A 27,920-nucleotide genomic window follows, 5' to 3' on the forward strand; every position below is an offset into this window, starting at 1 on the left:
AGAAATATTTTATTGTACATTTAGGACAGATATCTAATTTGTGATTAATCGTGAGTTAATTATTGAAGTCATGCATGAATTGCGATTAAAACATTTAACCGACTGACACCCTTAGTAAAAAGAAAATGTTTATTAAAAACACGTTAAAATCGCTCAGAATAAAAAAGAAAAAAAAGATTATTACAAAAAATATATTGTAATTAATCACATGACTTCACTAGTTAACTCATGATTAATCACAAATGTATACGTTCCTAACGTACAATAAAAAAATTATAGGTTTTCATACTCTTGTTAACAAAAGTGAAGAAAAAAAATTCTACTATTTTTTTTTACTAATTAACTAATTGACGCTTATAGCCTTCAACGGCAGTGAATGAATAAAAAAAGAAAAGAAAGAAAATATTTAAAATTCGGGGGCGTCAGCGCATGACTTCACTAGTTAACTCGCGATTAATCACAAATGTTATGCACAAAATTAAACGTACAATAAAACAAAATCTAGATTTTAAACAAAAGTTGAGAAAAAAATGTTAAACTAATAGAAATAGTTCAAATAAATGTTGGACGTTTATAGCCGTCAATGGCAGTGAATGAGTTCAAATATTGCCGTGCAATTTTCTGTTAAAATAGGGTGGGCGGATTTTCAAAATTAAAAAGTGGGACACTAATTATAAATGCCAAATATAATTGTTATAAAAGTGTATATAAGAGATGAATCATTTTGGGGGACTGGGTAATAGAGTAGGACCTTTTCTACCTTGGAGGAGGTAATAGCCTAGAACTTCAAACGAAATAAGCTCTTGACATCAACAAAACATCTCAACAAGCCAACAGAAATGCACTTTTTTTTTATCAGTCTCAAAGCTAATCACAAAGATCGCGACCCTCGTCATCTTCAACCCTGCGACAAAATGTCTTCGGAGACATCAATAAGGATCGAATTTGGCTCTCGGAGATGCGGAGATTGCATTGATCAATACGGGCGAGATTGCATCGGGCACATTTCGAAAAGCCGTCCGACACGTAAACTAATTCCGCATGTTAGACGAGCCGCCGTTTCTCAAGTCAACAAGGCCGATGTCACGCTCGAATTCAGATCAAACTTTCAGAATCCTCCGATGAGGTCTCGCTAATGAGGCTCTCTTGGAAGTGATACAAACTGGAGATGATTATTGATGCGAGCAGAATAGTCTGGCTCCTTTCGCGGCGCCGTCTCGTGCCAGGTTGCGCTTCGTGAGTTGACATTCAAACATGCATTTTAATTTCAGCATCTTCTCCTGCAGTGGAAAAAAAACGCCGGATGTCGGAAGAGGACGCCTTTTGAAAATTTTATCACTTCCCGGGGGGGGGGGGGGGGGGTGGGGGGGGTGGGGGGGGAAGGCGAGAAGAGAAGGTGAGAAAGCAGTTGGTGAAATTGATGACATTTATAGAAAATTATAAGAAAGGAAAAAGGGGAGGGGAGAGAGGCGGGGTTGGCATTGCCAGCCTGAGGCCAAACTAATAAAAGTACAATTGAATCACATCTTAAATAAATGACGCCGCTGTAGTTTAATAACGCATCCCCCCCTCCCTCACTGACGGGATGATACATCTTAATAATACACATAACCAGTTCAAATGAAAGGACGCTTCTCAGGGACAAATTGAGTATTGCATCCATTTCCTCAACTGTTATCCGGGAGGGGAGAGGGTTTTCAGGCAAATGTGGAGCTCCCCCTGGCGGCGACTATGGGTAATGCACTGTCAATCTTTTCATTACCAGGCCTCAGAGGAAAAACAAACACACTTTGGTTTTCAAGTGAGTCGGTTTACTTTTGAGTAAATGAGCAGTTGTTAACATTCATACAAAATGTAGAGTTGTGCAAACAAAGCGTCGATAAAGAATGCCTTCACATGCTCTCTGATGCTGGCATTTTTTTTGTTGTTGTAAAAATAGAACACTAAGAAATACTATGTACACATCCAAGAGGCGTATAAGTCGTCATACTCAGCTGTGGCCATGAGCAAGAAAGTTGCTTGCATAGTTGAGTGCATGCAGAAGAAGCAAGTCATCATGCAACGATTTTCACATGGATCGTGTGATCTTTGTGTTTGGAAAGCGGTGACGATGAGTCGCCTCGAACGCGCTATGTACATGTACGCCAGAGGGCCGTTTGATTAGGTACACCTGCGCAAATGAATGAGATCTGATGCCAAAACGCGCATTTTTTTCGCAGTGTATCATGTCGAATATTATTTAATAGATTACTATATATTTTAGCTTAATATCCAAAATATGAGAAATATCTACAGCGGGGGAGTGAAATAAAATAAAATACTGTATTGACAATTCCGAGGTTACGTCATAAGACAAAATGGCGGTCTGATGCTGCATTCGAGGAGGGTTAGAATTCGGGTACTTCCCACTCGTGTGTCCCAGTTCTGCCCACAAAACGTTTGAGGCAAATGTTAAACAGCAAAGGTGGCTCTTTCAGATAAATTATTTGTTGTTCTGGTGTCACGTGAACATATGTTTGTATTTACATTTGCCTCCAACGCTTTGAGGCTGGAACTGATACAATCAGCGTATGAGATTTCAGATTTCCTACTGTCCTCGAATGCAGCGTTTTTCTCGGTAAGGACGCTTTCCACTCATTGTAAAACACTGTACTTTGGACCATTATAATTTGATTTGTGAGGATTATTTTTGATTTGAAAATGTGATTAAAATGTTGTTTGACTACTATAGCATATATAATATGCCTGGTTTGCACGTTAGTCACAGGCAAAAGCAATACGCCATGGAAATGAAGTGCGCATTGCGTAAAGATTAGAATTAGATCTCATCAGATTGTACAAGTGGACCTAATGGTTGGAGCCAGTGTTGTGTATGTGTGTATTTCTATGGCCTTTGTGTACACCCTGTGTTCTTTTGAGAGGAATGTTCCGAGACAGTGTGGCAGTCAGAGAGCCCCGAGGCCACAAGTGGGCGCCACAAGTAAATGTTGGCATCAGCCCCGGCGCCAGGTGGGAGGTTGCCCAAGGGCTTGATGTGTTACAGGTAAATAAACGCATATATTTAAGAACCGTGATCTCAAGATGAATAAACCACTGACACATGCTTCTTTCCCTCGCACCGTCTCGTCTTCTTTAAAAAAAAAAAAACTCCTTGAAGGCTGCACGATAACTACATCAAGTGTGTGTAAACAGCGATTAAGGTTATATAGGTGTGTGTTATTTGAAACGACATATTCAGTGCTTCATAAATATTCAATTTTACTTATAAATTTACCAACACCTGCAGTTATACAGTTTCGATTAAATATTATGATTATCTGAGGCACTGATGTTGACACTCGGCTCTCCGGAACGAGGGAGAGCGAAAGGTTTTCGGGAAAGAATTCAGTTTTAAAAAAAAAAACGGACTTAGTCGTCCATTTTCAACACTCCCAAGTATCGTTCGCCTGCGCTTTTTCACTCTTGAGCCACGCTTCCACCGATTGTCTGTCAGCCAATCAATGGACAGTAAGCGCAACGAAGCTCCACCCTCTCTAAACATGATGATTCATGCGACTGGCAGCCCAATAGCAAATTGAAAAATGTGATCGAGAGTCGATATTTTGGGATGGGCAAATGACTTATTTCATTCATCGGCTTTAGTCTCATCTTTTTTGCTGTTTAAAATAGAGCCTGACCGATTAATCGGCTGAGCTTCTTTAAAATCGGCCGATTTATTTATTTATTTTACACAATAACAATTACAACCAAAAAAAACAACATTAATGACATTCAAACGTCACCCCTCCCCACAAAAAAAATCAGCCGATTTTTGCCGATTATTCAGTTTTAAAGTTAACGAAATAGTAAAAGGTTTTGAGTGTAATTTGTATATTTATTGTTGTAAGTCTTAAGGGACCCAAAAATAAGTGTGTAAAATGTGTTGTTGTTTTTTTTATTAATTAGCTGATGAATCTGATATCGGAATTTTTATTCAGCTGAATATCGGAATTGGCATCAAAAAATCTGTATCGGTCAGGCCCAAGTCTAAACATTAACGTCAACATTAAAAGGAATGCATGGATGATAATTGACTGTTTGAAATTTAGACCTTCCTGGGGAAAAATGGACCCAACTCAATTGATCGGAACTCTGCCGCTTGGTGGAAACGAGGCTTAAAAGACTCCTCCCAGCTAAGCTACGGACACAACAAGGCAATCATTCTAATAAATGAGCAACCCATGCTTATTTACAGTACAGTATAGTATTTCCTGGAAATCATCACAACCATACAAAGTGCTTTGGTAAAACCCATTCCTAAATAAGTACAGAACAAAGTGGACGGGAAGTGTCCAGAACGACAGCTTGTAAACCAGGAACCACTGAAATGCAAAATGTGTCAATTCAGTGTTTGGAGCTGCACTAGAAAGGAGAGCGAGATGATCATCGCGCCCTGGTGTGGATTTCATTTGGACCTCTGGCTTGATTGTGTGGAGTTGATGGGGATTTTCCTGGACGGCATCGTCTTTTTCACAGGATCTTTCTTCGACGGTTCTTTCGCGGAAGAAGCTTGGTTGGTGGTTTCTGAGAGTTTGGATCTAGCGGAGGGCAGCAGTGAATGTTTGGACGAGTCTTTGTCCTTAGCGGCGGTGGCGGCTTCGGAAGTGGCGTTCTGGGGTTTCTTGTTGGCTTCTTTCGCCGCGTCTCCGCCGCCATCTTCCAGAGTTCCTTTGGGATCCGCCGCCGTCGCTTTCCCGCCGTCCGTCGACTTGCGGGCGTCTTTGGGCCGTAGGGCAGTTTTGAAGAAGGACAAAGCTTTGTCTTCAGTCTTACTGTTCCTTCGAGGGTTTTTTGAGGGCAGGCCGGCAGGTGGCGGAACCACGCTGGAGGATCGCAGACTCGCCATGGAGGAGCTGCTGCTTGAGCTCCGGGCGACCGTCCTGTTCTCCAAAGCTCGACCGAGCCTGCCCTCGGCCCGACTGCCGGCGGATCTGGACGGAGGAGCTCCGTTGGTAATCTTCTTTTCCGACACCGCGTTGGTCCGTGAAGAATCCCGGCTGGCGCTCCTATCGGCTCCTTTAGTCCTCGCCGAAGCCGAGCTTCTATCGCCGCCTCCTTTGGGAGCCGTTCTTCTCTGAGGGTGCGAACTTCCCGGGGAAGCGCTCCTCCTCTGTTGCGCGGAGTCAGGATGCAAGGTCTCCTGGGTTTGGGACGAGCCCCTTTTGGAAGGTGTCGCCGTTCTGGAGGAACCGGCCTTGCTGGTTTTGGGCGGTCCGTCGGTTTTGTCCTTTGGATTGGATGCGGCACCCTTAGCCTTAGCTGGTGACTTAACAGCCGGGGACGCGGGAGACAAAGAGCTGGATGACGTCGAGGAGGCGGCAGGACGTTTCTTGGGGCTCCTCTCGCTCTCAACTCCGGTTTTCGCTGAGGTCCGTTTGCCACCTGAACCGTCTGCCGCCATATTTCTTTGTTTCTGCTCCTTTGCGGCCGCCCCGTGTCTCGGACTGATTTGTTCAGCACCGCTGACTAGATTGTTGTTATCCCCGGCCTGCCCGGAGTTCCTGGGCTCGGCCTGTGACGCAGCTTTGGGGTGAAGCTGTTCTATCAGCCTCTTATTCCCGGGAATATGATCCAACGCTGCGAGGGCGGACTTACCTCCGATCTTGGGCGAACCGTTGAAGCAGGAAGTCGACAGATTGGTATCAACCACCTCCCCTATCATTTCCAGCGTCGGCGAAGATGAGTGCGATTCCAGGGAAAAGCGCGAGGGGGAGTTAGAACGGAGTTGCAGTTTGGCCGAGTGGGACCAGGAAGGCTTCTGGCCGTTCTCGCTGAGAACTAGTGGACTGGCGATGGACGCTCTCGAGGAGAAGGTCTGCCTTTGCATGCCTCGCACCACGGGTCGGCTTGATAAAGCTGCGCGCCGGAAACGTTCATTTCAGAATAAATAAATCACTCGAATCAGGTTTCGAGGAATTTGCTTACCGTCATCCTCGCTCCGTTCGGCAGCGAACTCGGCCGACTCTGACAAGGAGGCCAATGATGTTCGTCTGGAGGAACCGGATGAGGCTTGGCTCGGCGGACGGCTTCCCATCAGGCGGCTGATCCAATGCTCGCACAGGGAAGAACTTGTAGATCCTAAAGATCACAATCGTTACATTTGACAAGCCTGATTTCAGAAATAACCCATGGAATTAAATGTGGGGTTCCTCAAGGTTCAATGTTAGGCCCAATACTTTTTCATCTTTATAGTTTAGTTATCGGCCTTGAAGGTCAGAGGGACAAACTTTTTTTTTACCATAATTTTTTGCTCAGTTTAATTCAGAGGTGGCAAATCCAGGTCCAGAAAGTAAAAACCCTGCCACAGTTTGGCTTTAGCCCCTGATGCCAGCTAGCTAGCTAGCTCCCTAGCAGGTAAACAAGCTCCATGGGAGCTAGCTAGCTAGCTGGCACGTGGGGCTAATGCTTAACTGCGGCAGGGTTTTTACTTTCTGGACCTCGCAGCGTATAACATGTGCAAATTAAATATTGACTCTTACATTTATTACCGAACAGTGCCTCGTTGAAGGTCACATTTACTGTACTCTGGGAGTGAACCGGCAATTCTCGATACACAAGTCCAGCCTTCATTATTGATCTGCTGTTGGGCTCCAACTTTCACAAAGGTGGCAAATTCAGGTCCAGAAGGTAAAAACCCTGCCACCGTTTGGCTCTAGCCCCAGTTGCTAGCTAGCTAGCTAGCTCCCTGCGTGCTTATTTACCTGCTATGGAGCTAGCTAGCTAGCTAGCAACTGGGGCTAGAGCCAAACGGTGGCAGGGTTTTTACTTTCTGGACTTAGATTTGCCACCTCTGGTTTTATTCTTCATAACAAAATGTAAATAAGATGAGAATTGCTATAAAAATAAAGTTTGATTTGATCAATGAACTAACGTACCTCCCACAGAACTGTTGGCAGACCAAGATGGGATGGTGGCACGTCTCTGATAAAACAAAATGTAGGCCGTCTGCTTGCAGACGTCCTCTTCTGATATTGGATGAACGTCGCTATCGTCAAAGCAATACCACTGCCCGTCAATGGAGTTTTTACACTGAGCTGCGAGATAAAAAAAAAAAATACATATTTAAATTTTTAAAACAGCTCAATAAAAGGAAACTGTGTGTCTTTTTCCTGCCAAATGTCACGCTGATACCTGTGTAATGTCCTCCTTGCATGGTCCCGTGATGGTTGCACACGGCGTACAGATCATAAAGGTAATCCTCGGGATCCCGACCCAAGCCGTAAGGTCGTCTCCACGGCGACCAATGAGAAGGCAGACTCCAGCTGCTCTGGCTCCTCTTCACCATGTGCGGCGCCATGTCCATACCCGTCAGCGGGAACTTGACCATGTTCTGCATTTTCATGCGCCGATCGCCATCCTGGAAAGAGAAAGTTGAAGGGTCTCGCTCCTTTGAGGTATTTCTGAAAATCAGTTGCCCGTTCGTACCTGTCGAAAGCGTTTCAGGTGAAGAATGAGGATGTCGGGCAACGTCCACAAACTCAGCTTGATGCTGCCTTGCTGAAGCTGCTTGCAGTGTGGACATCGCCAGGCGTCGTCGGGAGCAAGCTGACGAAAGGAAATTGCCAAATAGGAGTCATCGTCTTTAAATAGTATCATTTGTTTACAAGATTGTTCTAAGTGCACCTCTGCAAAGGAGCTAATGATCCTCGCGCACTCAACAACGATAGCGTCACTGCCACCTGCTGTAGTGAGTGTGCAATTACATTGTACTTTCGTACATTTTTTTTTTCCTTTTTCTTAAAATGTGTTAACAAGTATTTACTCATTTTTATTTTTTTTATTCATTTCTCACATTAAATTGACGATTGATTGATATATTGTAAATGCAAGTCCAATAAAACATTTTACATACAGCTCAACTCAACATTTTTGTATTTCTTCTATTAAATAATTAGTTAATTTAGTACATTATCTACAAATAAATTTACAATAAAAAAAATTCTATTTTACGGTTTATTTTCAATAATAAAATTAATTAAAAATAAAGAATTTTACATACATGTTTGACAACTCAATTTAGATTTTACTAGATAATTGGTTTATGAATTATAATAAATTACAAATAATATAATTAAAATTATAATGCAGTATTATGTTGGTATTAAAATTCACTATTTTTATTTATTTTTATTACATATTGTCACCTTCCCAAAATAATTGCCTAAGTCACATTTTACCAATAAAATAAAATAAATAAATATGTTGGCCACCCCTGCTAAAATTGGCTACATCTTTAGTTAAACAGATCATTCAACTACATAGGCTGAAATGAAATCATTATCAAATATAATAATGTCAATACAATAATTTAATAGTTTTTATCTTTTCTTTTAATAATCGAGTGGTACACTGGCTCCCTCTAGTGGTACCTGAAGTCCACCATTCAGCCCATAGCATAACACAGGAAGCTTTATATGTTTTTTACTTTTCAGTATTAAAGCACAATGTTCACACTGCATAATGTTACAGCAAAAAAAAAAAAAAACTTAAATATAATGCATTATTATTATTATTATTATTATGAAATGTTTGAGCCCACCTGTTCCTCTTTGGTGTAGAGCTGAAAGCACTGAGCCAGCGAGCAGCTCTGAGGCTGGAGGTGCAGCTCCTTCACATGACGTACACTTTCAGCATCGGGGATGTATTCGTCCTCTGTTCTTTTAAACAGACTGCAAGAAAACACAACAATCACGCAGGCTTCAGCTTCGGAAGTATCCCATCAGGATGGTTCGTACCGTGGATGTGCCCTTGCAGAATGCTAATATTTCAAAATTCGCTACAACCAATCAAATCAGTGCAGTATTATCTTGTGTCTATGTGTGTCCTACTTACTAGTCTTTTGTCTCTTTGTCCCATTCCACAACAATTTTGACATGAGGCGGCCCCCCGGGACCGCAAGACTTGTATGCCCTGTTAGCAAAAAAACACAAAAGAGACACAAATGTAAACACGAACATAAAACAATTCAAATGAATAGAGTCTATAAAACAGCCTGTTTCATGTCTCAAGTGGTATTTTCAAATGAGCAGGAAAAGAAGAAGTTAACCCCAGATTGTGTTTACATAACCAAGAGAAGGAGCAGCGCTCCCCCTAGTGGTGGCAGGCAGACTTACCTCTCCACAGAAGGATGGCAGAGCGGTTGCTCCTCCTGAGGCAGCAAATACGTGATCCCAACAACCCCCACCACACGTAATGTGAAAGGCCCGACCTACAAGAAAAAACAGCACAACAATGGGAATGATATTCAACATGCAGTGTTTGATATACGGAATTGTTTTGAAAGTACGTACCTGCACTACGGCTCCAGGGCGCAAAAGATGACGCATTTTCTCCAGAATTTCCTTTTGGAGTACATCCCATGTGACTGTACGCTCCAGGTAGAGGATAAAAGGATTTCCAAACCTGTGGGAAAGTCTCAAGTCATGTTGTTTTTGGCGGATTTTGGTATTTTTTATTGTTTTTTTTTTTTACAGACATCATGAAATGGTCAGTACTGGGGAATTAGCACCCCCTTGTGGAGACATAAGAGGCTCTCAAGAAATTTACTACTAATAATAAAGATAATTTTTAATTGTTTCTGTTTTTTAATTGTTTGTGCTAAATCTAAATTGACATCATTTTTTTTTTAAATTGGCCCTTGTTTTTTTAGCTATCGATATTTTTGACAATTAATAAATTGATAATGTGCGTTGACGTCGCCTGTCTTTGCATTTGTTTACTGTTAATTTTTGCTTGATTTTTACATGAAATATAATTTGCATCAAGGACGCTCTCTAGGTTAACGATTGTCCTATTTCATTATATTACATAAAAAATGAAAGAATATTGTATGTACATGCTTGAAAACACAGATACAATCTCATCAAAGTTGCAGCATAACATTTCATAACTTGTGTATTTTTGACACGTTTTTCTAAACAAAAAAAACTAGAGACAATTTGGAAAAAAGTCATTTTCACATTCAGCAACATCAAAATAGGGCTATTCGATTATGAAGAAATAAAATATTAATCACGATTATTTAGGTAATGATTGAAATCAGGATTAGGATGATCATTTATTTTCTTGGTACAAAATTTTTAAATGTAAAAAATATTATAACAAATAAAATCCTTTGAAACACTACAATTATGCAAGTTTCTTTTGGATGAAACTGAAATCTATTAAATTAATAAAAATATATTTATTATTTAAATTTTTATTATTTTTTATTTTATTTTTTTCTATTTCTTAAATTATTATTTTTATTTATTATTTTTACTATTATTTTACAATCATGCTGTTTTTGTAATTGTGGAGTGTCATAAATTGAATTTCGATGAATTAAAACCGTTGAAAGATTCTTGGCACAAAATTGCGTTGAGCAGTATAACGGACTCGACCCCAAGTCTAACGGAAGGAAATTGAGCGAGATCCTCGTCCCCTCGCTGTCGACGCACCTGCGTCCTTGCTGACCGGCGCAGGCTCGGTTACACACCAGCAGCACCACCTTCTCGTCCTGTCCCGAGTTCTTATTGGGGCTGAGAGGCGGCGTTACGGGCTCCTGGATTTGTGGGGATAACCGATTGTTGTCCGTGCTGTACTTCAAGTTGTTCTGATTGAGATTGGCATGTGGACTCCCTGGATTGTGGTGAAAAAAAAATACATGATTTTAATTATAGGGGTCAAAGGTGAATACAGTATTTTTGATTAATTAATGCTATCTTAGAAAAAAAAAGTGCTCTAGGTATCAAGGTTGACGTGATTTCAAGCGATAAAGGCACGATTGCTTTCAGCCGACCTTATTAAAATAAAAAAAAGTGTACCTAATGAAGTGTCTAGTGAGTGCTTAACCCAATTGGGCCTCCTACTTGCACCAGCTAATGAGCAGGTTGCCGTACCGCCTCGCTTGGAGCGGATCTGATCGGGCCTGAAGAGCTCGGGCGTCTCGAAGGCAAAGATGGAGTCGCTCTCCTGAATGATCTCCAGGTCGTCGTCGTCGTCGCAGAAGGAGCGATGGAAGCCGTCGTAGTACATCTCGGTGAGGACGATCTGAACGTGAGAGGTTGGTGAGCGGCGGGGGCTTTTAACTCATTCACTGCCATTGACGGCTATTGACGTCAAAATTTTTTTTGAACTATTTCGATTAATTAAAAAAAAAAATCAAATTTTTTTATGAAAGCCTAGAAATGTTTTTATTGTACATTTAGAACAGATATAAAATGTATGATTAAACGTGAGTTAACTATTGAAGTCTTGCGATTAATTACAATAAAAAAATGTAATCGCCTGACGGGATTTAAAAAAAGAAAAGATTATTAAAAATTAGGAGCGTCGGGCGATTACATTTTTAAATCGTAATTAATTGCATGACTTCACGAGCTAACTCACGATTAATCACAAATTTTATATCTGTTCTAAATGTACAACAAAAAATTTGAATCGCCTGACGCCCCTAATTTTTAATCTTTTCTTTAAAAAATAAAAAATTCATTGTACTTTTTTTTTATTTAATGATCTTTTCTTAACAATTTTTTAATATATATTTTTTAATTTTTAATCATTTCTTCTTTTTTTATAATTTTAATTGTTTTGTTATTTTTAATAATCTCTTCTTCTTTTTTTTACAACAAACAAAAGATGATTAAAAATTAGGAGCGTTTTTTTTTTAATCGTAATTAATCGCATGACTTCTCAAGTTAACTCACGATTAATAACAAATTTTATATCAATAAATATTTTTTTCTAGGTTTTCATACTCTTGTTAACAAAAGTGAAAATAAATGTTAAACTAATAGAAATAGTTCAAATGAATATTTGACGTCTATAACCGTCAATGGCGGTGAATGAGTTAAGGTCCATTTGCGACGGTGAGTCCCGGAAGTACCTGTTGAGCAGGGATTTTGGTCTCCTGCTCCACGGCTTGCCTGAGCCTGGACACCGTACCGGACAGAGGCACGGCCACCCCGACCCTCATACAGTGGGAGCATTTGCCCTGGTACACCACCGTCACATACAAGGGTCTGCATCACAAAAAACACAGCGGGAGAATAAATACACATAAAACCGTAATATTTACGGTAAACAGATTTGATCTTTTTAATGCCCACAAACTCACCGCGTATGAGGTACGGGGATTGGCAGTGAGATGCAGAGAAAAGGGTCAAAGGTGTTGCTCTGTTTCTGGCAGTGAGGACACGTCAGAGAAGATCTGCACGGAAACATAAACAAACGCAGACGAGGCAGCAAATTGTGTCACTTTACAATCGGTTACGAGTTTGATATTTTTTTAAGCAAAAAAACAAAAGCGACTGAGCTCTATTAAAACTCATTCCCTCCCATAAATTCATTTGAAAAAATATAAAAAATTAGGGGCGACAGGTAATTAATTTTTAACTCATTCACTGCCATTGACAACTATAGACGTAAAAAATTCATGTGAACTATTTCAATTAGTTTAACATTTTTCTCATTTCATTTCATTTTTTATGAAAACCTAGAATTTTTTTATTGTACATTTATAAGAGATATAAAATTATCATGCGATTAATTACGATTAAACGCCCCTTATTTTTAATATATATATATTTTAATTAAGCCCGTCATGCGATTAAAAATTTAAATTGTAATTAATCACATGACTTCACTAGTTGACTAACGATTAATCACAAATTGTATATCTGTTCTAAATTTACAATAATTTTTTTTCTAGGTTTTCATACTCTTGTCAGTGTGAAAGTGGAAAAAAATGTTAAACTAATAGAAATAGTTTAAATGAATTTTTGGCGTCTATAGCCGTCAATGGCAGTGAATGAGTTAATTGTAATTAATCGTATGTCTTCACTAGTTAACTCACGATTAATCACAGATTTTATATCTGTACAATGAAAAAAAATCTAGGTTTTCATACTCTTGTTAACAAAAGAGGAAAAAAAATGTTAAACTCATAGAAATAGCTCAAATTAATTTTTGACGTTTTTAGTCGTCAATGGCAGTGAATGAGTTAAATGAGATTACAGGAGTCAATCTCAACTACTAATCTACTTTTTAAAAAGGTCTGAAACGGTTGTTTTAAAATTACAAATGACCAAAAAAAAAGTTCAAAGCAACAAGTCTGTTTCATTCGCTGACACACACGTCACTCACCAGGCCAGGCCCCGCCTTTTAAAGCCACACGCAATCAAAGTCACAGATCCTACAGTGTATTGCTGTCTAAAAATGACATCTAACACTAATTGGCTTGTTTTAAACTACAAACATAGAACACTGCCATTCAAAATTTGGAGTCTTTAAAAAAAAAAATGTTTAGCACATAGACAACATTTAGACAAAATTTCGGATTTATTTTATTTTATCTTCTATCTACCTAGAATTTGAAATTAGACATCAAGGAAAAGAGAGGCAAGCAAATATTTTTGTATACAGCTATTCTCCAATTATTATATTATATTTTCCCGAATTATCTGGAAAATAAATAAAGTGAGCAAAAACAGCAATTTCGATTTGTCAAAATGAAAAAATAAATACATTTTGCAACAAGGTGGATCTGGTCCAAGGGCCTTGAGTGAGAGGCAAAAAAAATAAAAATAAAAAAATCCAATTATAGCCAATGGTCAATAGTGTTATATGCTCATATTTGCACACCAAAACATGAAGTGATGTTGGTCACATATTTACAGAGAACAATATTGTACACGTTTACTGGAAAGGTCTCAGACGGTCCAGCCAGACGGCCAGTGTTTGTGTGTCAACAAAAAGTAAAGTGCAATACTGTGCATCTGTCAAATAGCAAGACAAACAGTGGCTGTGTGGATGCTTTACCTGTATTGTGCCTGAAAAAGCTCTTGCACAAAAGAGCCAGGTGGCGCCGGGAGTGGAGATCCTCCAGGGGCGTTTTCGTTCTCTACTGGAGGCTGGAAAGACAAAAAAAAATAAAAAAATGAACAGCAGTGCAAAGTCACATAGTACAAATACTTCTTTTTCAGGTAGCTAGCTTAAGTAAAGACGGCTCTTTACCGTCCTGGGGGGCCTGACGTCAGGATGGATGATGTTGTTGAGGTCTTCATGAACTCGATCCAGCAGCCACAGGAGGAATTCCTGGGCGTCGTGCTGGGAGTTGCCCTTGAACTGAAGGGCGCTCTTTGACACCACATTCTGATAGATAGATAGATAGATAGATAGATAGATAGATAGATAGATAGATAGATAGATAGATAGATAGATAGATAGATAGATAGATAGATAGATAGATAGATAGATAGATAGATAGATAGATAGATAGATAGATAGATAGATAGATAGATAGATAGAGTTAGATAGAGTTAGCTGGCGCTAGCTAGCACTAGATAGATAGCAATACTGTCCTATTTCATCTCTAAAAAAAAAAAAAAACTTGAGTAACATTTTTTTTTTTATATAAAACTTTAACCTCTGATGTTTGGCTTTTTTTCTCCTCAAGAAAACAATTATTGCACTTTTCTCTATAATGCTGACTTCTGGTAATAGGGTGGTAAATATTTATAATTTATTTATTTTATTTTATTTTTTCATGTTTCAAACAATTTCGCCAAAATTACATATATTTTTTTCTTGGAAAAATTTAATTAAATGTTATCCTCAAAAGATTTGAGCCCCCCCCCCCCCCCAAAAAAAAGTCATATTTTCATATTTATTTTATCACTGAAAATACAATTTTAACAGTGAAAGGCTGATTCCTCTTCTTGAGAAAACTAACTTTTAATAATATTATTAATAATAATAATAATGTACTTTTTTTCCCTCTCTAAAAACATAAAACTCAATTTTATTATTTTTATTTTACCCTAAAAAAAAAAAATTCTACTTTATTCTGATTTTAAAAAATCGCCTTAAAACTACAATGTTATTCTCAGACGATTCCACATTTTTTTTTTATTGATTTAATACAACTATTGCTAATGGTACACTTGTACATATTTTTCTCTCTAAAATAAAATGTTCTCCTGTGGCTCCAGTTCTCAAGTCCCTGGGGTCCACTTAGCTAGCTCTATGTGTAACCCAAGCTAGCTAACTAAATAGGTGGGTAGATGGCTAATAGGTAGTAGTAGATACTTTATTCATCCACAACGGAAATTCACCAAATGTAATTCGCCTTCACGCCATTAAATAGTAAACAACATAAATAAGCAACGAGAGTCACCATGTCAGAAGATGACAACATCACAGCTGGAGTGACAGTTAGCTGACACCAGCGTGTCCTCCGCTCGTCAAAGTCACCTCTGCTCACTTGTGGTCACATGTCACGCATGCTATTTTCTCCGTCAGTCCTTTTCGAGGGGAAATAACACCTAAATGTTTCCTTGGCAGACACTAACTGATTTGTGCATCGATTATCAGGTGACATTGAATGAGCATAATATACCATATTTAACTCATTCACTGCCATTGACGGCTATAAACGTAAAAAAAAAATCATTTGAACAATTTCTATTAGTTTAACATTTTTTCATGAAAACCTAGGGAAAAAATGATTGTACATTTAGAATAGATGAAGTCATGCGATTAATTATGATTAAAAATTTGAATCGCCTGACGCCCCTAATTTTTTAGTAATCTTTTCTTTTTTAAATAAAAATTAAATTTTCTTTTTTTTTTAATTAAATATATATTTTAAATATATATATATTTTTTTTAATTTTGAAGAATTTCTTTGTTTATTATGTTTTGTTATTTTTAATCATTTTTCCTTTTTTTTAAAAAACAAACAAAAGATTATTGAAAATTTGGGGCGTCAGGTGATTCAATTTTTTTTATCGTAATTAATCGCATGACTTCTCATGTTTACTCACGATTAATAACAAATTTTATATCTGTTCTAAATGTACAATAAAAAAATGTTTCTAGGTTTTCATACTCTTGTTAACAAAAGCGGGGGGAAAAATGTTAAACTAATAGAAATAGTTCAAATGAATTTTTGACGTCTATAGCCGTCAATGGCAGTGAAAGAGTTAACAATGATAATAATGCAGTCTGTTTATGTTCTGCATCATCAAGATACAAGAGCACATCACTGCTGCATAATTTTGCTCATTACTTTTGGACTATTTTTACTGAATTTTTTCTTCTTGCCATTAAATCGCATTCTGACAATACTAAGTCATAGCACACATTTTGAGGCTGTCGCTCTAAAGAAGAATACATCAAAAAACCTGTCACAGTTCATATTCTGGAAGGCAACCGAGGTAAGGCAGGAAAAAAAAAATTCAGCCCAAAATAGGAGAGCTTTTAAGAAGAAACTACCGCTCTGATTCAGTTCCTCTCCATGTGAACTGAAAAGATGAAAATAGAAGATACAATGTTACGCATTTGCCAGGTGACGAGATGAAAAGGTCTGCTTGTCATGAAAGCTGCTAAGTGGGAGGCAGGCGGCTCCGAAGAGTATTTAAGTTCATTAGAGCTTCAACTCTCCCCCCTGAAAGCTTTTAAGGAGGGTCTTTTTTTTTTTTTTTTTTACTCATTTACTGCCATTGACGGCTATAGACGTCAAAAATTCATTTGAACTATTTCTATTAGTTTCCTACTTTTTCCACTTTTGTTAATAAGAGTATGAAAACCTAAAAAAATATATATTGTACATTTAGAACAGATATAAAATTTGTGACTAATCGTGAGTTAATTATTGAAGTCATGTGATTAATTACAATGAAAAATGTTATTCACCTGACGCGATTTTATAAAAAAATATATATAAAAAATTAGGGGCGTCAGGCGATTAAATTTTAATTATAATTAATCACATGACTTAACTAGTTAACTCACGATTAATCACAAATTTTATATCTGCTCTATCTTTTCACGCGCTTGTTAACAAAAGTGGGAAAAAAAAGTTTAACGAAAATAAATAGTTCGAATGAATTTTTGACGTCTATAGCCGTCAATGGCAGTGAATGAGATAATATGGATGTATTATTATTTGTCAATGAAAAAGGCTTAAAAAATACTGAGGCCAAATATTACAAAAAACTAATGTGGAATTTGAATTAAGCAGACACTTTTAATCATGATCGTGATCGGGGGCATTTTGGCATTGACATCACGGCGAGGCACTGTGATGTCATTTTCAGTTGCCAGCAGAGGGCGGTGTAATGCCAAAATGGCCAGTAAACAACTCCAAGCTCATGAAACGGTCTATGCAGACACAGAGCCTACCTTGAAATCTCTGCTGTGCTGGGGCGTGTACTCAAAAGTCCACAGAGCTCGAACCAGGCCTGACAGCTGCTCCGTCACCTCCCCGGAGTCCTCCTGCTTTTGCTGGCTAGACTTCTTCTGCACCAGAACCCCGTTGGACTTACTGGCCTTGGTATCGGCACCACTGCCGGCCTCGGACCCTCCGCCTCCTCCTCCGCCCCGGAACTGCTCCAGGGCCAGGTACTCCGCGAAGAGCTCGGTGTTGCTCAGGCACTGCAGGATGGCGTTCATGAAGCAGGTGTTGCCGTGGTTCTTCAGCCCGGCCACGCCTGGCACTTTGTCGCCGAAGGGGAACCCCCCGCAGTCGCTGTCGTCCGACTGGAGCGAGCCGCCGGTGGTGGTGGCGATCAACGAGGCGTCGTCCTTGTCGTCGCGGGCCTGCTCGTCCGTGCTGAAATGGGACAAGGTGGAGAGAGTCCGGAGAACTCTGTTCATGAAGCTGCCCACCGAGCGGACGGAACTCCTGCGGAAAAGCTTCTTGCTGAAGGATTTCTTCTCCTTGTTAGTGACCACTTTGGACATGGCGGCGGCTTTTTGGTGGCCTTTTAGCGGGCGGGAGGTTAGCGCGCTTGCCTCGCAGTTCTGAGGCTCCAGGTTTGAATCGGGGTTATGGACTTCCTGTGTGGAGTTTGCATGTTCTACCAGAGCTTGGGGCAGTTTTCTCCGGCTTTGCCCCACTTTCCAAACACAGCATTATGTGTCATTATATATGTCATTTAAGACTAGTTCAAAAACAACAAAAATAGGGTGGTGGGGGGGGGGGGTCTTTTTGTTGTTGTTGTTGTTTCCCCCAAAGCCAGCTAGCTTTCAGCTCACCTAATGAGGACAATAGGAAACGGATGTTTGCGGAGAGACCAGGACAAAAACACTTTAAATCCTTTTTACAGCACTTAGCTGCCACCCCCACGCGACATCACTCGGTCGTGTTGTCCACAGGGCCCGGACACATTCCACTTACAGGGCCTGCTAGTTGAGAACGGAGACAGACGGGCCCCGCTTGCGTAAACACAAACACCGTGCGGTGTTGCTGGAGAACCGCTCGGACCCGCGCATCGCGTCTCCGGCAGCGGCTATACGAGCACACGACACGACGGCCCATGTCATGGAGGCGGATCGTCAGACATAAACATCAACGACTCCGGAGTGAGGAAGGGGGGGGGGGGGGGTCCCTCATCTTTTATTCAACGACGCGCGGCTCCACCCGGTCCAAAAGGCATCCCGCCGCCTCACGTCCAAGTCGAATCTTCGAACGGGGAAGTCTCTTTTATGTATTTCTTTTAATCTTCCCTAATGCTCCTTCGCGGTGATCATCATCATCATCATCATCATCAATGGTACCCCGCGACCGGAGCTCCAAATCCCGCCGCTGCCTCCCCTCAGCATCTCTTCCTCGCACGGTTCAAAGTGGGGCTCCTCCACCCTCCCCGACGCTTTTGGAGGGAGGGGGGGGGGAGGTCACTCGGGTTGGTATTCGGAGTCCCTTAATTCCCGGTCGGGACGAAGCTCGGCGGAAAGGCCGTGGACCGCGTCCATCCTCATCTGTCGGCAGCGACACTGCAGGCAGGCAGGCGGTTGGGCGGGGCGGGGACGGATGACGTCGCAGCCCAACACTGGTCCATGTCGGATGGGAGCAGGTGGATGCTGGATGATGATGATGATGATGCTCGCCATCAGTCTCCACGGTCAACGCGAGGACCAATCACAAGGTGCTGTCGCATGATGTCAAATTCCCAGAAAAGTGGACATCATTTATCATTAGATATAGGCTATAATATAAACAAAACCAAATGTGTAATGTAAAAAATTATTTGGAGCAGTTCAGAAACCCTTTTCATGTAGCCGTCTCTCAGGCGGGCAAACATTCTTAAAAAAAAATTAATAAAAATAAATTAATAATAATAAGAGAGAGAGAGAGAGAGAGAGAGAGAGAGAGAGAGAGAGAGAGAGAGAGAGAGAGAGAGAGAGAGAGATGAGAGAGAGAGAGAGAGAGAGAGAGAGAGAGAGAGAGAGAGAGAGAGAGAGAGAGAGAGAGAGAGAGAGAGAGAGAGAGAGAGAGAGACTATGCCGATACTCCAAATGGTTCAGGAACAGCTTTAAACTTACTTTGGGTGCACCTTTTTTTTTTTGGGGGGGGGGGGGGGCGTTTTCAGCAAAATGGCATGTGTAGATTAGAGGAACGTGGCAACACAGGAGAAGGACAAAAAATAATAATAATTCACATGCAGAGATTTTAAATAAATATTGGAATTTGGTTACATAATTCAAAAGAGCTATTTTCATTCAAGACATTTTATATTAAGTAAAAGTTGCATTGTTATCGTTGAAAAAGCAAGTCTCAAATTGTTTTTATGTTAAATGTACCTCAATTTAATCAAAACACATCTCACCAAGACAATAGGCTTGCTGTGTAAATGTTTTATATACACATTTACATACTTTTAAAATATGATGGAAAATTCCACTTACAGCACAAATGATAAAGAATGATCGATCAGAATACGAAGCTCAGTAACCATACATCTGTTCACCTTAAATAGAATTAGCAACACGATGTTACCTTATAGTAATAAAATGACCCAATAGATTTTTAAATGCTTTTACACTTACCCTGATCAGGTAACATTGCAATGCAACAAATGAAGATGCACAAATGGGCTGAGAGTGAACCCATGATTAAAGAAAAAAAAAAAAAAACACCTCGTCATTATAAATTTCATTTCAGCATGACATTCATACTTCCTGTTTAGGGGGCGGAGGAAAAACACTGCAGGGTCCTACATTAAGCCTTTAGAGTGGTGGTCGTGCCAGACCCGACCGACGCTGGCCATGTAACTAAACATGTAAAGTTAAAAATTTTTATTTCATATTTAGCATCCTTAAACTCTATTATTTAAGCCTTTGAACGTAATTGATTTTTGGCAACTTATAATTGAACAGAATATTTAACATTTTGTGTGGTAAAAAAAAAAAAAAAAAAAAAAAAAAAAAAAAAAGATTAAGGATGACTGATCAATTAAAGTGAATAAAACTCAAAATATTAAATATTACATTTTTAGAAAGCAACAATGTGCTAATTCCATTGCATTTATTTATGAAATTTGTACTAATCAGTTAATCGTGTAGGGCCACCATTAATGTAGAACCCTGCACTTGTATACTAATCACCACCTCAATGTACACAGCGGTGTAAATGCAAAGAAAATGTGCGGCTCAGAAAGCCCGCTAAAGTTTTTTCTAGTGGTCAATAGAGCGGAGGGCGGCGATGGTGGCTACGAGTCGCCGTGGCAACTGTTTGGCAGTTTGTCTGTAGTCTTCCGGCTTGGCCCTCAACAGCGAGACGATCTGCTGGAGGGCGCGAGACGGCTGCAGGCCCAGCGCATCCATCACGTTGCTCAAGTAGTCTGAGGACGTACAATTCATTTGTCATTATTAGAATTGTGTACAAATATTTGTGTACAAATTGTAAAAAAATTTTTTAATTTTTTTTTAAACTCTTTGACTGCCAAAAACGTTAAATAACGTTTAGTAAAATCCTACGGAGGAGTGCCAAAGACGTTAAAAGACGTTTGTTTCAAAACAGAGGTGAAACTAACCATTTTCTATTGTTGATTACTCAAAAATGGAATAAGGTAGAAACAAACTTTTTTTTCTGATGAAAGATGAGAGTCCAATCTTTCATTTGGTAGTTTGTGTGTTTCCATAGTCCAAACACATCATTTTCTATGGACCTTGAAAGATCAGTCAAAATGCTTAAAATCGACTGGCACTGGGGACAACCCGTTTCTGAAAACGTCTGGCAGTCAAAGAGTTAATCCACAAAAAAAAAAAAAAACTCATTAGCTGCCATTGACGGCTATAAACGTCAAAAATTCATTTGAACTCTTTCTATTAGTTTAACATTTTTTTTCCACTTTTTGTTGAAAATCTAGATTCTTTTTATTGTACATTTAGTTTTGTACATAAAATTTGTGATTAATCGCGAGTTAACTAGTGAAGTAATGCGATTAATTACGATTAAAAACTCAGTATTTTCTTCTTCTTTTTTTAACTCATTCATTACCGTTGACGGCTATAAACGTCAAAAATTCATTTGATCTATACCTATTTAAATTTTTTAATTTTATTGCACATTTAGAACATATAGAATTAATTAGATTAATCGTTGAGTTAACTAGTGAAGTCATGTGATTAATTACAATTAATTGCCCCTAATTTTCAATATCTTTTTTTTCCCCCAAATTAATTTATGGCAGTGAATGAGTCCCCCAAAATTATTATTTTTTTTTTAACTGTACAAATGAAGTATCTCCATTCCACATCCGCGGCCGTCTTGTTTACCGATATCCGTGGCCACCTGCTTGGTGGAATGTGCGCTCAGATGCGGGATGAGCAGAATGGCGTCGCAGTACGTCTGCATGGTTGCCCGAGCGATGGAGCCCAGCCAGTAGTCCGCCGGGTTGTCCAACTCGGGAAGGTCATCGCCTGGGAAAGCGGGAAAAGTTTGGCAGCCGTCGAGGAAATAAGACACGCTGGAAGTCTCGGAAAGGTTTAAACGTGTTGAAAAATATCCCGTTGAGACGAGTAACCTTGCTCTGGAGGAAAAGGTAACTTCCCGGCGAGTAAGGCCAACTCCAGTGCCGGATCCTCCTGTGTCACGAATGGTTCCAAGTGCAGCGGCAGAGACATCAGGTACTGACCTATCTGTGTGTAGTTCAAGCAACGTGAACACAAACGTTACTCTAGCACCACTAGAACATAAAAAAAAAAAAAAGAAGAAGAAGAAAAAAACTAACATTTGTGATGTACTCTTGCGGCGACAGGCTGAACGTGGGCAGGTCCTCGGTGTAGCTCTCTCCGAAACCCGCAGAGTCTTGACTCTGTGTATAAACGACAATTTCAATCAAGGAATGACTCAAAAATACTCACACGCTTGTAAATCGGTGAGTCACCTCCATCTTGGCCACGGGAGACAGCTGGTGCTTGATCTGTAGAAAGACAGAGTCGAAGGCCAGCTGATGGGCCTGCTGGTTGAGGCGGGTCAGCGCCGCTCTCGGCTCGGCGAGGAGATTGGAATTGACGGCGCCCTTCTCCTGTGAAGGCGAACATGAATCAAGGTTTTGGACCATTTTTAACTCATTCCCTGCCATTGACGGTTACAGACGTCAAAAATTCATTTGAACTATTTATATGATTTTTTTTCCACTTTTGTTAACAAGAGTATGCAGGGATGTGATTTGACCAAAGTGAAATTATCTGAAAATTTAGCCGGGGGTTTGGGGGCCGCTGGCACCCAGCTAGGTCCAGGGTCCAGAGCTCATGGGTTTTCCGTGTTTTTAAGTACTTTCAATGCACTCACATGACAAAGAAATCGACAAAACAACAGCATAAATTTTCAATGTATATTGAACTATCCCATATAAAATGGCAGTTTTAGTCAACTCAAAATCAGTCACATTCAAAAACATTGGACTGCCTTTGCTTTTAAAAACTATCACTGAGAATATCATCATATCTAACTAATGTGATTACTAAGTTAACACATAAATAATGTTGAAGAGTTCAAATTTCATGAACAAATAATTGTATCATGACCAAATGAAAAGTAACTCATATTAGAGCACACCACAAATGTCTTTGTTATAGCAGAAGATGTTATCTGTCGGAGTCATGTGCATACACAATAAACTACTAAAAAATAAAAAATAAATAAAAAAAAATAATAATAAAAATCGGATTTTTTTTTTTTGGGGGGGGGGAGATAAAAAAAAAGCGGAATTCCGCGAATTAGCGGAAAAATCACATCCCTGAGTATGAAAACCTAGAATTTTTAGAACAGATATAAAATTTGTTATTAATCACGAGTTAACTCATGAAGTCATGCAATTAATTACAATTTTAATTGCCCGACGCTGCTAATTTTGAATTGCAATTAATCACATGACTTCAATAGTTAACTCACGATTAATCATACATTTTATATCTGTTCTAAATGTACAATAACAATGTTTTTCTAGGTTTTCATACTCTTGTTAACAAAAGTAGAAATAAAAATGTTAAACTAACAGAAATAGTTCAAATGAAGTTTTGACGTCAATAGCCGTCAATGGCAGCGAATGAGTTAATATTGAAATATCTTGTACGTAGCCATGAGATATGTACAATAAATATAAACACCTTTAAGGAGTAGAGCACTTCCATGAGAGCGTTGTACTCAGCCATGCTGCCCCTCTGCAGATAATTATACTCGTGCCAGGGATTCTTGGTGGCGCCCTTCCTCTCGGTGGCGCTGGCCTCCTGGATGCCCGCCAGGCTGCGGGGGCTGTACGACTCCGACAGGTACTTGCCTGCCGTGCCCATGATCCTGCAGGAATTAATAATTCACGAAAGAATGCATACTGTGACATTACGTAGGGTTTAATCCCACTACTTTTATTTACCACTAGAGGGAGCCTGTCTGCCCCATTTTGAGAATCTGATAAATTATGATCCAGACAAGTTCACTCACTTGTTTGACAGCTGCTGCTCAAAGGCACCGCATTGTCTCAGTAACTCACCACATGTGGCAATTATTCTAGAAAAGACAACAAAACTTTTGACGTGATGTCAGATTGTATCAGTACACTCTAAAAAGAGAATTATTGAACCAATTAAAGATTACAAATTGATGTTGACAACCTTGAAAAAAATAAATCCCTTCAATTGGTAACACACGATTGAATTAAGTTACTCCAACTGAAATTAAGTTAACCCTAAGTGGCTCCAATCCAAAGTATTCAGTTATATGAACTCATAATTAATATATTCACTTTGGACTAACTTAATTCCATTGTGAGTTATCAATTGAAGCCATTTTTTTTTAAACTCATTCACTGCCATTGACGGCAAAAATTAATTAGAAATACTTCTATTAGCTTAACATTTTTTCCACTTTTGTTAATAAGAGTATGAAAACCGAGAATTGTTTTATTGCACATTTAGAACAGATAGAAAATGTATGATTAATCGTGAGTTAACTATTGAAGTCATGCGATTAATTACAATTAAAAATGTTAGTTACCTGACGCGATTTAAGAAAAGATTATTAGAAATTAGGAGCGTCAGGCGATTACATTTTTTTTTAATCGTAAGTAATTACATGACTTCACGAGTTAACTCACGATTAATCACAAATTTTATATCTGTTCTAAATGTACAATAAAAAAATTCTAGATTTTCATACTCTTAGCAAAAACTCTTTTTTTTTTTTAAACTAATAGAAATAGTTCAAATGAATATTTGACGTCTATAACCGTCAATGGCAGTGAACGAGTTAAATTGGTCGACAATTCAATTTGTGATCTTAAATTGGTTCAACAATTCTCTTTTTTAGAGTGTACTGCAGTTTAGCGTCAATTAATCATCCCAAACCTGACTGAGTTCTGGAACGCAGTCCAATCCTCCTGGAAAACTGCAGAACTCGGCGCATCCTCCAGTTTGCACTTCTTCCTGATTGACTGCAGTGTGGTGGCAAAGTCGGACACGTACCTGGCGAAAAGAACACAACATCAACGTGGGCTGGGGAATTGAAACAGACAAAAAAAAAAATCAACATTACACGTGAGAAGATATTTACTTAGTGAAGAGAGCTTTAAGAGCCTTGAGGAGGCCGCACACTCCCAGCCCGTCCGTCAGTTTCACACAGCGGTCCACGGCGGCGCTCGCCAGCCCGAAAAGCTTCCCGACCGAGTGCTTCAGCTCCTCCACGCAATCGATGACCTCCCCGTGTTCCTAACGATGGGACGACAAGTTACGCAAAAATCTCAAAAATGAATTATCATATTCATGATATGCTTTTTATCATATCTCACCAAAGGAACAGCACTGATCTGGATGAGGAGGTGATTTTCCTCCAGCTCTCCGTACTGCAACTGGTACGGCTTATAAGGGTCGTAGAGCGCGCACACGAGCTCGTTCACCTTCAGGAGATTATTCTCGCCTAGCAACACAGCACAGATCACAACGATTACAATTAGAATCCACCTACTGCTTGTATTGAGTAGTGCAGACCGAGGTGCGGCATCATGGCGGCTTCCAAATTGTGCCCCAAGGTGAGCGTGGTGTGGTTGAGCTCCAGCAGGACGTCCAGACGCCGCTCTTGCGCCGTCCGATCCATGGCCGTGCTCAGGCACACGGGGATGGACGGCACCATGGCCCCCAGAGTCTGGATCAGCAACACGGTCACCACCTCGTAAGGGTTCCTGAAAACCTGGTGGCCATTGAAGTCCATGTTAACGGCAATGCAATGACTCAGGAGGTCCGGCGCGTTTTTACCTGGCTGCACCACTGGAGCTGAGTGTGCCACGTGGACAACAAGCTGTCGTAGAATTCCGACAGCTGCTGATTCAGACCCAGCTCGCTCTGAGAGAGGTCCTGCCACATATTCACTATCTGGCCCTGCGGAAATGAAGTCGCATCACTAAAAACAAAACAAATATTCACCGGCATATATTGTTTATCCTCTGCAAAAAAAACGACCAATGATATTACAGTTTAACTGTGACCTCATCAAATCTTTGTGTAATATGACTATGTATCATACTGCCCCCTGGTGGCCAATGCGCGCACCAGCATGAACAGCACAACACCAACTGAATTATTTGAGTGATTTTTTTTTGCTATTGTGACATTGCAAATTCCTTTTTTTTTTCTTTCCAGGAGAGCTCAGTATTGTTCATTCGATTTGACATCATCATTGCTCTCCTTTTTTTAAAAAAACAAATAAATTTAAAAAAATTTAATAAATGTTTTTTTTTTTTTTTATATATATACATATATACACATATATATATATATATTTTTTTTTTGTTTTGTATGTGGGTGAGTATGTGTGTGTGCGTGTGTGTGTGCGTGCGTGCGTGCGTGCGAGCGTGTGTGTATTCATCAGTTCACCTAAAGCCCATTAAAAAAAATCCCATACTAATAATATAATATAATAATAAATTGCCAAATGCAGAAACATCAATGTAAGTTATCACATTGCAAATTCCTATTAGAACAACCGCATGTCTTTGTTTACTCACTTTATGACACTTGTAGTAGTACGCGAGGAGTTGCGGCATTCTGTCGATCTCCGAGAAGACTTTGACAAACAGTTTGGCTTGGTCTGCACAGAAAAAAGTGAAGGAAGCCACTAAAGTTAAGCATGGAAATCACAAACTAACATAAACAAAGACGTTGGAGTTGGAATATAAAACTGTTAACTCACCTACAGACATTGAATTAAACGCCGCCACTATTTGAGGACTGGCGAGGGCCTCCAGTCTGTTTTTTAGAGCCTCCAGGTGGACGCACTTTTCAGAGTAGTCTGGCGTGTCCACCAGCATGGCCAGACTATTCTGCATGCTGGTTAGTTTGGATGAGATGGCTGCGAGATCCTGAAAAACGGGAGGACAATGTTTGCGGCAGTCCATTTAAAAAAAAAAAAAAAAAAGTAACAATACTATTGATTTATTATACTTGTGATTTGAAGGTCTCCTCTATGTCTACACTGAGCGTGCTCCATTTATCGGCCTCCTGTAGCGCCTCTGCTGCCAGCTGCATGCGACTCTTCACTTGGTCGATCTCCACCAGGACCTTGAAAGTAACATGCACAAGATGATTCTGACTCCATTTGTTTAAAAGCAGGTATTTTCGTATGTTAACACACCTGCATGGATTGGACTGTGTCCTGCTCAAACTTTTTGATGTCCTCTTTGACCAAAACCATCTGCTCCTTAAGGAAAGTAGCTTCCTGCTTTAATGCCTCCACATCTCGCAGCACTCTGGGCATGCTCTGCAGGGCCTGGTTACTGGTCTCTATACAAAAGAAAGACAAGTACTTTAAGAGACATACAGTAATAGTGTTTGTCTTCATTTTTCTTTCAACTACAACCGTACACAGAAAATGTCTGCTTTTACAATGGTACGTGGTTTGTGTACAATACGTTTTGCTCAACTTACTGATCTCTAACAAGGAGCTACAAGGGAAAAGGGGAAAATACAATACTGACCCTCGATTGCATTGTTGACTTCCTGGATAAAAAGCTGCAGCTTCATAACCAGCGTCGCAGCGTGTGAATCCGCCTTCCCCGGTGCATCCTTCTGCACCACTTTAAAGGCGCCATTCACCCAGTCTTTCACATCAAAGTCGTCGTCCAGGAACTTTGAGAAATCCATCTGCAGCCTCCGGATGATTCATTCACTCGACGCAAATGAGTTAAATGTCATCGAGCCATGGCTAACGCTGGGGAGCTAGTTTTTCCCGAACAACGGTTTCGACACGAATATAAAATAAATAGCCCAGGAGAATGAGATAATCATCACAACCAAGTATAGTTCCAACAAGGCAACGGCTTCCTCCAGAGTTAATTTGAAACGTCAATTTTTTTTAGAGAAAGATTACTTGAGGCATCGCTCATAGTGGCGCAAGAATCCGTAGTAAGCGATGACAGCAGCTTCCGGTGTGTGCACGTATGTTTACCTTCCCCAAGAAACAAGCGCTGTCATTTTACACTAATGCAATCATAATAATAATATAAATCCAAAAATTATGGAACATAATTATCCTTATGAACCTACATTCGTTTAATGAGTTATTTATGCAGTCACATTTTATGGAAATGTTAGCGTTCAACTGAGGAAAACCAACAAGGGAATCG

At 39.8% G+C, this 27,920-nt stretch overlaps 2 protein-coding genes across 2 annotated transcripts; both read right to left on the minus strand.

The window, feature by feature from the left end:
• Positions 1-1,783: 1,783 nt before the first annotated feature.
• On the minus strand, positions 1,784-18,796 carry LOC144038677 (ubiquitin carboxyl-terminal hydrolase 31-like). Its single transcript, XM_077551345.1, has 16 exons — positions 17,206-18,796; positions 14,035-14,172; positions 13,840-13,931; positions 12,137-12,229; positions 11,906-12,041; positions 10,920-11,070; positions 10,479-10,659; positions 9,330-9,441; positions 9,153-9,247; positions 8,872-8,949; positions 8,579-8,708; positions 7,465-7,584; positions 7,171-7,396; positions 6,915-7,073; positions 5,965-6,117; positions 1,784-5,895 (listed from the first exon to the last, which is right to left on the minus strand). The coding sequence occupies exons 1-16, from the start codon at positions 17,764-17,766 to the stop codon at positions 4,445-4,447; spliced, it is 3,876 nt and encodes a 1,291-aa protein (XP_077407471.1). The 5' UTR covers positions 17,767-18,796; the 3' UTR covers positions 1,784-4,444.
• An 848-nt stretch (positions 18,797-19,644) lies between these two features.
• Positions 19,645-27,829, minus strand: cog7 (component of oligomeric golgi complex 7). The gene is made up of 17 exons (XM_077550860.1): positions 27,273-27,829; positions 26,930-27,078; positions 26,740-26,856; positions 26,489-26,657; positions 26,304-26,386; positions 25,555-25,677; positions 25,291-25,489; positions 25,092-25,219; positions 24,857-25,011; positions 24,652-24,768; positions 23,750-23,815; positions 23,419-23,605; positions 22,194-22,334; positions 22,038-22,121; positions 21,831-21,945; positions 21,583-21,726; positions 19,645-20,645 (listed from the first exon to the last, which is right to left on the minus strand). The coding sequence occupies exons 1-17, from the start codon at positions 27,436-27,438 to the stop codon at positions 20,479-20,481; spliced, it is 2,310 nt and encodes a 769-aa protein (XP_077406986.1). The 5' UTR covers positions 27,439-27,829; the 3' UTR covers positions 19,645-20,478.
• Positions 27,830-27,920: the final 91 nt, after the last annotated feature.

This window comes from Vanacampus margaritifer, chromosome 18, assembly GCF_051991255.1.
Source record: "Vanacampus margaritifer isolate UIUO_Vmar chromosome 18, RoL_Vmar_1.0, whole genome shotgun sequence".
In the NCBI taxonomy this organism is placed as follows: domain Eukaryota; kingdom Metazoa; phylum Chordata; class Actinopteri; order Syngnathiformes; family Syngnathidae; genus Vanacampus; species Vanacampus margaritifer.

What these genes read in the sequence shown, in the direction of transcription:
- cog7 (XM_077550860.1), bottom strand. Translation starts at nt 27,438, where the DNA reads ATGGATTTCTCAAAGTTCCTGGACGACGACTTTGATGTGAAAGACTGG. An exon ending in CGCCATGATGCCGCACCTCG is followed by an intron (nt 25,220 to 25,290) that starts GTCTGCACTACT and finishes CTGTGTTGCTAG; the next exon opens with GCGAGAATAATCTCCTGAAG. An exon ending in AAGTGCTCTACTCCTTAAAG is followed by an intron (nt 22,335 to 23,418) that starts GTGTTTATATTT and finishes TCGCCTTCACAG; the next exon opens with GAGAAGGGCGCCGTCAATTC.
- LOC144038677 (XM_077551345.1), bottom strand. Translation starts at nt 17,766, where the DNA reads ATGTCCAAAGTGGTCACTAACAAGGAGAAGAAATCCTTCAGCAAGAAG. An exon ending in ACGTCAGGCCCCCCAGGACG is followed by an intron (nt 13,932 to 14,034) that starts GTAAAGAGCCGT and finishes TTGTCTTTCCAG; the next exon opens with CCTCCAGTAGAGAACGAAAA. An exon ending in TGCCAACAGTTCTGTGGGAG is followed by an intron (nt 6,118 to 6,914) that starts GTACGTTAGTTC and finishes TGTGATCTTTAG; the next exon opens with GATCTACAAGTTCTTCCCTG.